Genomic DNA, 12,716 nt, shown 5'->3' on the forward strand with positions numbered 1-12,716 from the left:
CCTATTTCCCAATGAAAGCTGGGATAGGCTCCATCACCCCCCACGACCCTCGTGAGGATAAGCCGTAGAAAATAAATGAGTGAATGTCAGATGTGCTGCTGGCAATATATGTGTTACATATAGACCGACCAATGACTGCATAGTGAATAAAGCTTCTACATTTCCAAAGGGAGAAACACCAGTAATGGAAGAACACCTGCAGGTGGCTGTAATGATGAGTTATCAAAATGATATCTCGTCATCTTGATGTTGACGTGCTTAACACAATGACATCAAGCCAACTGAGTCATATTGTGTAGCATTGTTGGAATGTAAGCTGCAGAATAGGTAGTAAAAAAAAAAGTACTGCAGTGTGCTTTGCTGCAGTGTGATGCACAAGAGCTTTGCTACATGTGCGTATGGACACTTCCGTCACAATTTAGGATTATTTAGGAGTGCCCGAGCACAATTGTTGCAAAAGGTGTCATGTTCAAAAGGAATAGATCTCATCTAATGTGCGTGTGTGTGTGTGTGTGTGTGTGTGTGTGTGTGTGTGTGTGAGAGAGAGAGACTGCAACGTGCCTCCAGTGGGAAACATTGATTTTTAAGCCCAGCATGTGAATGTGGGAAAATGTCAGCCTCTAATTGAGTTGATAAAACCATTTTGAGTTCCATAACTAAATAAACAAAATAGCACCACTTCTGGTAAGTCCCAGTGGGCGGTCTATGGGGTGTATGTCTGTACAGTGCATTTTTACTATGAATGAGACATTTTGACCGTTTGCTGTAAAACAGAATACAAGTTTGTGACAAATTAAAAATATATTTGAATAGATAAAAATAGATAATGCATGATATTACTCCATGATAGAATCGACTATTCAGTGATCTAAACTGTCATGACTGAACTTTAGACCGACCAATGACTAAGGAGTGAATAAGATACCAGTCAGTGGCAGAATTTGGTAATGGTAATGGTTTTATTTCATTTGAACATGCATCAGATTACAATTGAATGCATCGCATAATCAGTTCACAGTTCCACATGTCCAAAAGGAGTAGGAAGAAGCAAAGCTTATTAAATCCTACCCCTCCATCTGGTACTTTTACAATCAGTAACTGTTACATTTGTTCACTTCCTGCTTTCCATAATACAGTTTAAGGTTTTTTTCATTTAAGTTTAAGGTATTCATTCATTCCCAGTATTCATTCATTTTCTACTGCTTTTCCTCACAAGGGTCGTGGGGGGTGCTGAAGCCTATCCCAGCTGTCTGGTCACTAGCCAATCACAGGGCACATATAGACAAACAACCATTCACACTCACATTCATACCTATGGACAATTTGGAGTGGCCATGTTTTTGGAATGTGGGAGGAAACCGGAGTACCCGGAGAAAACTCTGCGTATGCACAGGGAGAACATGCAAACTCCACACAGAGACGGCTTAGGGTGGAATTGAACCCTGGTCTCCTAGCTGTGAGTCTTTTTTATATTGAATGCAATAATTATTAGCTAAACTTTGTTTCCCGACTTTTTTCCAGCTCAAGACTGAAATATGAAATGTGTTTTTCTGTTGGACTAAAAAGTAATGAAATACATTTACTTTATTGCTGTTGGGCTGTTGGTCCCGAATCTGAATTTGGGCAACCCTTCTATTAGATCTGAGCTTGGATTGTTTTGAGATGACTTGTTTGAAATAATATAAATAATCTAATCTGCAGCCTTTGTTCCTTTATTGGTGTTACATCATGTTTATAAGTGTGAGACTTGAACACACATGCCCAGGCTGCTTGTATCTACACCGGAGGGGTCCTGCTCCTCATTATAAGGAGTGATAATTAGACCAAAAATTCACACATTGCGCCATGATGATGCTTTCTGTTTTCTATCACATTCTCCTCATGGAAGCACACACACATTTGTGGCCAAGCCCACTGGTAATTAACAGCTCCTGCATAATTAGTCAGACAACTATTCATATAGGGAATGCATGCATGTGTGCACACGACTTCCCGCATAATTAAGAGTATTAATTACGAGCATAGCGGTTCCTGTGAGAGTCTGTATCACTCACAGTCTGGTGTTCTTATGACTTTATCTCACCCCCACCATTATCACCATCCATGGTGTGCATACAAGCGCACACTTGTGTACTCCCAAGTAAACAGTACACCTGTCGGATGAGACAAATACTTGCTAAGTAGTCAGAGACAGATAGCGGTAGCTTTGGGTGTTGCGGGGGATTTGTGTAAAACAGATAAGTGTGCTTTGGATGCCTTTATGCAATATGTTATCAGCAAGTAGCAGAAGATATCGTATATGTACATACATATATTTTAATAGAAGAAGTGTATTTGAACTACCCGGGGCAATACAGTTCGGACTTTAACCAACATTTTTCCGGGAAAAGAGACTTCGGCCTCATGAGGGTCATAAGGGTCATCCCATCTGATAGGTGCTGGAGCCTATCCCAGCTGATAGGCACCTATCAGTTGGGATCTGCTCCAGCACCCCCATGAGGGTCATGTGGGGTGCTGGAGCCCATCAGCTGGGATAGGCTCCAGCTGGGATAGGCTCCAGCACCTATCAGCTCGGATAAGCTCCAGGACCCCCCATGACCCTCATGAGGCCGAAGTCTCTTTTCCCGGAAAAATGTTGGTTAAAGTCCGAACTGTATTGCCCCGAACTGTAAAGGGTCTTTGGGCGAGTGGCGGGGTCAGCCAGCCAATCACAGGGCACATATAGACAAACAACCATTCACACTCACATTCATACCTATGGACAATTTGGGGTCGCCAATTAACCTAGCATGTTTTTGGAATGTGGGAGGAAACCGGAGTACCCGGAGAAAACCCACGCATGCACGGGGAGAACATACAAACTCCACACAGAGATGGCCGAGGGTGGAATTGAACCCTGGTCTCTTAGCAGTGAGGTCTGTGCGCTAACCACTCGACCACCGTGCAGCCCTGTTTTTCCATTCATTTTTACCTTATTTAAGGCCAGTTGACTCATAAAATGTTATAAAGTAGAAAACAGAGGCCCGTTCCAAGGAAATTCTGCACCAATACTGTATCTCTTTAAGCAAAGTTCAGCAGCACCGCCTTGCTTTTTTATGAGCATGATGTGTATTCCTGGTTAAAAAAAATCTTGCCTTGCACTTTTTTCTCTTTTTGGTGCTGTTGTGCATCCTCAGCACATAGAAGAGTCTGACATCATTTATGGAGCATTTTACAGTCTGCTCCCAGATGCAACAGAAGTCGTTGCGTTTGAATATTGCAGGAGTGTTGTCTGCAGGGGCCAAGATGGCACACACACACAAACACACACACACACACACACACAGACACACAGACACACACACTCGCACACAGATTGACATGCTCTGAATGCACAACAAAAGAAGATAGGGTTAGCAGATAAGTGGCCGCCACTCTTGCAAACTTAATAGAATAGCTATGTTAATAATAATCATTTTGCATAAAATATGATATTCACCAGGGCTGCACGGCGGACGAGTGGTTAGTGTGCAGGCCACATAGCTAGGAGACCGGAGTTTGATTCCAACCTCTGCCATCTTTGTGTTGACTTTGCATATTCTCCCTGTTAAGGTTAATTGTCGACTCCAAATTGTCCATAGGTATGAATGTGAGTGTGAATGGTTGTTTGTCTATATGTGCCCTGTGATTGGCTGGTGATAAGAAATTCCATACAGTAACTACGGATGTTCCCATCAGAGTTTTATACTGCTGATTCCGATCAATTTGGAGTTGCCGATTAACCCACTATGCATGTTTTTGGAATGTGGGAGGAAACCAGACTACCCGGATAAAACCCACCCATCGGTGGCCAAGGGATTAGCATGTTGGCCACACACTCAGGAGATCGGGAAGACCTGGTTTTCCTCCGGGTAATCCGGTTTCTTCCCACATTCCAAAAACATGCTAGGTTAATTGTCAACTCCAAATTGTCCATAGGTATGAATGTGAGTGTGAATGGTTGTTTGTCTATATGTGCCCTGTGATTGGCTAGTGACCAGACAGCTGGGATAGGCTTCAGCACCCCCCACGACCCTTGTGAGGAAAAGCGGTAGAAAATGAATGAATACTGTGAATGAATGAATACCTTAAACTTAAATGAAAAAACCTTAAACTGTATTATGGAATTCCAAAAACATGGCCACTCCAAATTGTCCATAGGTATGGATGTGAGTGTGAATGGTTGTTTGTCTATATGTGCCCTGTGATTGGCTGGCGACCAGTCCAGGGTGTACCCCGCCTCTCACCCGAACACAGCTGGGATAGGCTCCAGCACCCCCTGCGACCCTGTTTTCGTCAAGACATTTTATATACTGTACTGTACAACTGTATTTTCCAACCTTTTTGAGCCCATGGACCAGTAATTGGAAGGAAATAGTGCCATTGTGGAAAATGCAGTCTCACACAAGTAATTGGACAGGAATGGCAACAATGTCTTCATCGCAATCATAAAAAGTGCGAAAGTCTAACTCAAAAATGTAAAAATTGCAGTGGTTAATTTCTTTTTTCGAAAATCAAAAGCATGAAACATGTGAACCAGTGTTATATTATGTCAACATACCTCACTAACATGATGTGAAATGCTTCTGTCTTGTTTTCTCCTCTAGTGGACGGTTGCACAGACTGGTCGGTGGACTACCTGAAGTATCAGGTGCTGCAGGGCGAGCCGGTGCGGCTAAAATGCGCCCTGTTCTATGGCTACATCCGGGCTAACTACAGCCAGGCTCAGAGCGTGGGCCTCAGCCTCATGTGGTACCGCAGCTCGGGCCTGGGACACAGCGACTTCGAGGAGCCCATCTCCTTTGATGGCGTACGCATGAGCAAGGAGGAGGACGCCATCTGGTTTCGACCCGCCGACCTCCAAGACGTAGGCCTCTACTCCTGTGTCTTACGGTAAGATGGCTGAGAAAAAGAATGAGTATACCAATAATCAGTGGATAAACTATTAATAATTAATTATTACATATGTACAGTGAAACCTCAGAACTTCACAAGAACTAATTTCAGACAGCATCAAATGTTTTTGCTTTTTATTTGGCTTTTTGGAACAACGGGTTTTTTTTACATTTTGTAGTGGTAATTTCATTTTTACACGTTTAAAATGTAAACAGATTTTTTTTGGCTGAAGGTGGAATTTAACCCTGGTCTCTTAGCTGTGAGGTCTGCATGCTAACCACTCGTCTGCCGTGCAGCTCTGGTTCAGAATATTTTGTCATCAAAATAGAAGACATGCTAAAATGTTGTGTTGCTGCTGGATGTTCACAGTTTACTGTAAGTTAGTTTTCTTTTCAAAAGAGGAAGGTTTAATGGATGGAAAAACAAAAACAAGGCCCACCTCATATTCTGTTCTTTGCAGTGATCATTTTAGTGATATCTTTGAAATTATGGTCTAACTGCATTTTGAAACGGGATGCTATTCCACCAGTACACAAAACAAGGGAAAAATTACCACTAGTACATCAACGTTACCATAGAAAACAGTAAGTCATGTTTTGTTTACTTAAAGGAGACCTATTTGCTCATGTTCCTTTGTATTGAGTTGTGGACTCCTATAGAGCAGCTACACACAATAACCAGCACAGAAAGCTTTCCAGATCTTCCAGAATCTGCACCTATTCCAACTGTATTACCCTGGATTTCTTTCTGCCTGATACTCGACGCAAAGTATGCAACATAGCTGTCCCTCACACCTGAACAAACATGTCCTGGAAGGAGTCCAGTCTTTTCACACTTGTGACAATTAAAAACGTTTAAAAAAAAATGCGCAAGGCACACCTGTACCGTGACTAAGACTCCAACATCTCCATCTCCATTTCTCTTAGGAGTATTAAAAAGTGCCTTCTTATCCTGACGTACTGTATGTTCATGCTCATAGTGTTTGTAAATAAGATGAGTTCAGATGATAATTTGGTGACCAATGAGGTCTACATGGAACCCAAAGAAAAGGAGACAAGGAATCCGTCCCTAAGAAGAGAGTTTTAGAAGGGAACGTTTGGGTCACAAGTGCGACTCAACAGCTTACACTCTGACAAAAAGACAATTGATTTCAGCTCAGTGGAAAATCTCTCAGACTGTTCTTTTTGGCAAGTTGAAAATCCCTGCAGATCCACAGCACGTTAACAAACGTGGAACCCGGAGGGCACTTTTTTTACAGAACAGAATTACAGTATGCGGGAGAATTCCAAACACAACATTGTTGTTAGGAGACATTCTGCGGTGTAATGTAATATTAAATTAAACTCATTTGTTCCAGAGTGCGTCGATGGAAGCACCGGTAAAGGCTGGAATATCAACACATATTCTCTCTCTCCCACGCAGTCACACTAAGTGAGCGCACTTCAAGCCTCTCTGGGTCCTTAAGAGGCCTTTAACCCAGTTTATTAAAAACTCTGTGAAATGAAGAGCTGCAATGAGCCAATTATTGAGGGATGTTCTCCGCAGCAAAGGTTAATAAGTTACCGCTACATCATTGTGTTTCTTATCTTATTATGCATCTTGATAGCAACTGAGACGGAGTGCACTCAAGGGTCACAGCATTAAGTACACCTCCATAGTCTAATGAGGTTCAATAATAAAGCAGAGTTTTGATTGACACTGTCACAGAGGTATTCATTTACCATTGTGTTGATTATTGTACGTATACGGATGAAATATCGTGGAAAAAAAAGAAAAATCCGGCCCGCACTCCAATTTCATCCCGCCCACAGAAGTGTTTGAAAAATAGTACTTAATTTGCCCACCTGACTGAACTTATCAAAACTAGTACAACTTACTGCAATCTATTTATACAATAAACATTACCTAGACCTAGGTTTGATTCCCCCCTTGGCATCTCTGTGTGGAATTTGCATTTTCATTTGAATTGGTAACTCCCTGACTGCCCTGTGATTGGTTGGCGACCAGTCCAGGGTTTACCCCGCTTCTCGCCTGACGACAGCTGGGATAGGCTCCAGCATGTAACCTAGTGAGAATGTATATAGCACAAAATTCACAACCATTCTTAAGAAGGGTGCCAGATTCCGTCAAAACAATGAATTGTATACGACTAAAAACAGCAGCACTTTATCAATTACACATTGTATGTACAAAACACTTTGGAAAGACATAAGCAAAGCATGCTGGGAAATGTGTAATCTGCTCATTACACAGCTGCAAACTCTTCCGGATTACACATGTGTTTTGTGATGATATATGAAATACTGTAGGCCGAGTGGTTAGCAAGTTGGCTACACAGTCAGGAAATGTGGAAATCTGGGTTCGAATCTCCGTTTGGGCATCTCTTTGTGGAGTTGACTTGTTCTCCCTGTGCGTGGGTTTTTCTCCGGGTTCTCCGGTTTCCTCCCAAATGCCAAAAACATACATGTTCGGATAAACAGTCCAGAAAATGAATGGATAGCTTTTTCCCGGACATTCAAAGAATGATGACGCGGTGATTGATCAACAATAACTTTATTGAAAGAAATGACTAAACCAAAACAACCATGGTTGTAGATCCGCGGACTAACAGAAACTAAAAAAATAATGTCTATAATAATAATTTAAAGCGGCTGCACAGCGGTCGAGTGGTTAGCGCGCAGACCTCACAGCTAGGAGACCAGGGTTCAATTCCACCCTCGGCCATCTCTGTATGGAGTTTGCATATTCTCCCCGTGCATGCGTGGGTTTTCTCAGTATCAGATGAAAACAAGTATCAGATGTTAGGAATAAAAGGTTGCACTGTGACCAAGTGGTTAGCGTTAGCGTCGATTTGCTCGGACATCGCTTTGTGGAGTTTGTATGCTCTCCGGGTTTTCTCCGGCTACTCCGGTTTCCTCCCACGTTCCAAAAACATGCTAGGTTAATTGGCGACTCCAAATTGTCCATAGGTATGAATGTGAGTGTGAATGGTTGTTTGTCTATATGTGCCTTGTGATTGGCTGGCGACCAGTCCAGGGTGTACCCCGCCTCTCGGCCAAAGACAGCGGTAGAAAATGAATGAATGAATAATAATTTAAAGCCTTCAATCCAACCGTCTGAACATCCTCATATTCATGGTGTGTTCAGTGTCGCCATGCTGGTTATTTCAAATACAATCATTCTTGTGTAAAGGTAGCTTCATCTTCATATGCTGCTGCTTCCTCTTCATCTGCCCCCCCCCCCACATGTCACTTTTTATTAGATGTGTGACAATAATTGGAATCAGTCAATCATTCACCCTCTCACACACACACACACCTAATGTTCTAATCACGCTTGTAATGAGTTAATGCTGAATCCATATGTATGTCCCCTGCATGATGACATCAGTCAACATGTGAGTGTTCATAATTAGAGCGCGTGGAGAATCGTATCTGTGAACACCACGCTTAAATCCTGAAGTCAGACCGAGCGTGACATAGGTGACACGTTCAACAGGATCCTGCAAGTCCACCTCTGGCTGTCCACCAATCCTGTGGGTCTGTGACCCACCCACACCTCCTGAGTGTGTGTCATGTCCAGCTGGATCTTAATAGCTCAGCTGTGTTATTTCTCCTCCTCTCTACTCTGTTTAGTATGTGCGAACATTTCTTTGCATGAATGTGTATAATCAATGGAATAGAGGCCAAGTGGGCAGCGAGGCGCCTGAAGTGCATACATTTGTGTATGTAATAACTCTGCTCTTGAACCGTTGCACACAAAATGGTGAAAGCACCCTGTATTACTTGTGCTTTTACTGAAAAATGCTACTGTTTTCAAACCCCTAGAGCCTGACCGCATAGGTCGGCTGAACTTGAAATGCCCTCTACAAAACACCCACTGTAACGTTAGGCTGTTTTGCTGAATGACCACGGAATTTGATACACACCTTTCTAATAATAATAATAATAATAATACATTTTATTTGTATCCTGCCATTTTGACACTCACTATATGCGTTACATTAACGCTCAGTTTGGACTCTTAGGAAAAAAATCAGACTGCACTTCTGGAATTTCAAACAAAAAACAGACTGCATACAAATATTTATACTGTTTATTCTGTATATTTTGTATTTTCATTCTTTTTTTTAATAGATGTGTCTGCGCCTACTTCACCAAAACAAATTCCTAGTATGTGTTTGATCATACCTGGCAATAAACCATTTCTGATTCTAATTCTTTCTGATTATAGCGCTTTTCAAAATACTCAAAGACACTTTACAGAAGAATGGAGTTGAATAAAAGCAAGTAAACAGAGTAAAAGATACATTAAAATACAACATTCATTTGTTTATACACAGTTAAAACATAAGTAATAGCGGGGCACAGCAGTCAGGTATAAAAAATTACCATTAAAAACACATTTAAAGAGGTCGGTTTTGAGTTGTTTTTTGAAGGTGGAAAGGTCGGGGCAAGCACAGAGTGAATGGGGCAAAGAGTTCCAGAGGGTGGGGGCAGCAATGGAGAAGGCTAGTATGTCATCCAAAGCATTTTGATCACAACCCAAAGGGGTACCACGTTTTTCCTCTTCTTTCCGTCACCACCATTCTCCTCTTGCCGACTGTACATTTGTCTTCCACGCCCACCCATGTGTGTGTTTTATAGCTGCACAGGGTCAGAAGTGTTTATATGAAAAAGGTGAATCCCTTATTGCTTCCATAACCTGAGTAGATCATATGAAACCCCTCTCATTTACAGTGAATGGGAGCATCTGGCAAGCCGTAAATGTAATGGAATGAAATGGAATGAAAAGCCAGTATGGCTGTGTGTGTGTGTGTGTGTGTGTGTGTGTGTGCGCACACATATGTGTGAACTCTGTTCCCAAATAGCCATGATCACTCATGTGGTAGAATGATGTACTGGAGATGGACCCAAGTATTGAAAAATGTGTTGTCTTGGTCTGTTACACTAAAGGAAGAAAAGTTGTTGTCAAAGTCTCTAGATGCCGTCATCAGCAAATGTGCTTATAATTTGCATATGAGGCTGTAACAGATGCGATAGGAACAAATCATAACCTCGTAGGAGAGAAAAAAATTGAGTAAAAACATAATTAAATTTGGAACTACAGTGCAAATAAACTTGATTCTTGGTTTATTAATTAAAAATTGGCCATCATTTTTATCAAAATAAAATAAATTTAACGTTTTATCTCAGCGAGTGCTTCTAAAATTCTAGACAGCGTAATAATTACATCCGGACTCGCCTCCAGCATCCACTCTTTATCTTTGCACTTAGGCCTACTTGTTTAATTCATCACACAGCGTCCTCCCATCACGTTCTGGCACACTGACAGTTAAGTGAGTGAATACGAATGAGGCTTGGGTGTAATAAGTAGTAATTTAATAGAGATTAGGAAATATTTATGTTTAAAACAGGGTGAGATCCGCTCCGGTGGCAACACGCCTTGAACATGCGTGATCTCCCAATACCAGAAAAGTCTCCAACAACACCAGGAAAAGTCATTTTTGAGTTTTTGTTTATGGAGTTTTGTGTATTTTCATCTCGAAAACCATCAGGTTAAGGCTTGCAATTTTTTTTTTCTTGGTCACTCCAACGCAGTTTCCAGTCAAATTCTTCCACAGCGAAATCCAACCTGTTCCCACAAAGGTGGAGGCATACAGTTGTTGTCAGATGATGACTTAAAAGTCATTGGTAACTGAAGTACGGCATCCATTTTAGGACATCCTCAGTATCAGATGTTAGGAATAAAAGGCTGCACTGTGACCAAGTGGTTAGCGTTAGCGTCGATTCGCTCGGACATCTTTGTGGAGTTTGCATGTTCTCCGGCTTTTCTCCGGGTACTCCGGTTTCCTCCCACATTCCAAAAACATGCTAGGTTAATTGGCGACTCCAAATTGTCCATAGGTATGAATGTGAGTGTGAATGGTTGTTTGTCTATATGTGCCCTGTGATTGGCTGGCCACCAGTCCAGGGTGTACCCCGCCTCTCGACCAAAGTCAGCTAGGATAGGCTCCAGCATACCCACGACCCTACTGAGGATAAGTGGCATAAAAATGGATGGATTGATATTAACGTGCATTTTGTTCTATGTCCTTGTGGTGTATTAGAGCGATGTATTGTTGCCCTGTTGTATTCTTTTAAAATTACAATTTTAAAACCATATTTGGCTGCACGGCGGTCGAGTGGTTAGCGTGCAGACCTCACAGCTAGGAGACCAGGATTCAATTCCACCCTCAGCCATCTCTGTGTGGAGTTTGCATGTTCTCCCCGTGCATGCATGAGTTTTCTCCGGATACTCCGGTTTCCTCCCACATTCCAAAAACATGCTAGGTTAATTGGTGACTCCAAATTGTCCATAGGTATGAATGTGAGTGTGAATGGTTGTTTGTCTATATGTGCCCTGTGATTGGCTGGCGACCAGTCCAGGGTGTACCCCGCCTCTCTCCTGAAGACACCTGGGATAGGCTCCAGCATGACCGCAACCCTCGTGAGGATAAGCGGTACAGAAAAGGGATGGATGGATGTTAGGAATACATCTGTCTACTTTCAACTTAAAAGCTATCAGAAAAAAGCATTGTCATCTTTAGGGAATTGAACTTGTGTCTGGTCTATGGAATTATACAACCATAAGACAGGATGGCCTCAGAAGAAACAGCATCAGACGAACCGGCATCAGACAAAGCGGCTTTGTAAAAAAATGGCGTCAGACAAAACTACTTTGGACATAATGTCTTCAGAAAAAAAGCGTGTCAGTGCTTAAGACATCATTTCCGACATTCAGTGGAATATGACGTTATTACTGCCACTAGCAGGACAAAGGTGTTAGTCTGTTGCTCATATGAGCACTCGAGTCCTCCCGTGATGTCCTTTTTAGTCATTTCCATCCTGTTTGTGGTTTTGGCTGCTAACAACACATTCAGCACCTTTAGACAGTCAATAATTCCCACTCACAACCAATATAGGATTGATAGGGTGGGTGGGATGGAGATGGGGGGTTTGCCAGGGCTTGAGATTGCGAATGAACAAGGAAAGAAACCCGGAGGCCTCACAACAGGAAGGACGAGAGTGGACAACCTGAACCTGCGGCTGCCGCCTCCTTGTCTCCTAGCAACCATATAGCAACCATAAACACACTTAAGCCGTGATGAATATTAGCTGGAGTCGATCTCCTTCACACCCCCACACCTCTCTTCCCCTGCTATTTTTAATATTATGTTAATCATCATCAGATTCCATTTACATCTCAACCAAAGCAGCTTGTGTCCATCCTGCTGCGTCAACAACACAAAACACATAGACGTCCAATCACTGCACAAGGGCACCTTTGGTTGCTATAACAACCTGACTGCGGGGATTTGCTGCCATTCATTCACGGGAGCATTAATAAGGTCAAGAAGTAATGTGATGGCGTGCATCGCTTATTGCGCAGTAGGTGCAAGTCCAAACACACCTCACTTTATGTGAAAGTGGGAAATGTCAGCATGAGCATTAAAGTCCTTCTTTAAGTAAATAAAGCTACTTGATGTGCACGGATATACCTACAGTCGTCCGTTGTTCATTGCGGTTAATTGGTTCCAGACGTGAAGCATGAAAAATGAATATTCCAATATTAATAAATTTACAATTTTTGTGGTTAAACTATTAAAAAAACTGTTTAGAATGTTTTTAAACACCATTAGAGCCCTGTAAACATTAAATAGCATCCCTATAGTCCCCTTTATACTTGTATTGCCCAATATTTGTGGTTAAATTATTTAAAAAAACCTGTTTAGAATGTTTTTTAAACATCATTAGAGCCCT

General features: G+C 42.1%; 1 protein-coding gene across 6 annotated transcripts in view; it reads left to right on the top strand.

The window, feature by feature from the left end:
* il1rapl1a (interleukin 1 receptor accessory protein-like 1a) overlaps window positions 1-12,716 on the top strand; it is a 249,207-nt gene that overhangs the window by 127,496 nt on the left and 108,995 nt on the right. For all 6 annotated transcript variants that reach the window (XM_058082067.2, XM_078795163.1, XM_078795164.1 and 3 more), the window contains one exon: window positions 4,626-4,911. In XM_058082067.2, the coding sequence (XP_057938050.2) occupies window positions 4,626-4,911 (286 nt within the window). The remainder of the gene's footprint in view (window positions 1-4,625; window positions 4,912-12,716) is intronic.

Source organism: Doryrhamphus excisus, linkage group LG12 (genome assembly GCF_037039965.1).
Source record: "Doryrhamphus excisus strain RoL-2023G ecotype Guam linkage group LG12, RoL_Dexc_Guam_v1.1, whole genome shotgun sequence".
NCBI lineage: Eukaryota > Metazoa > Chordata > Actinopteri > Syngnathiformes > Syngnathidae > Doryrhamphus > Doryrhamphus excisus.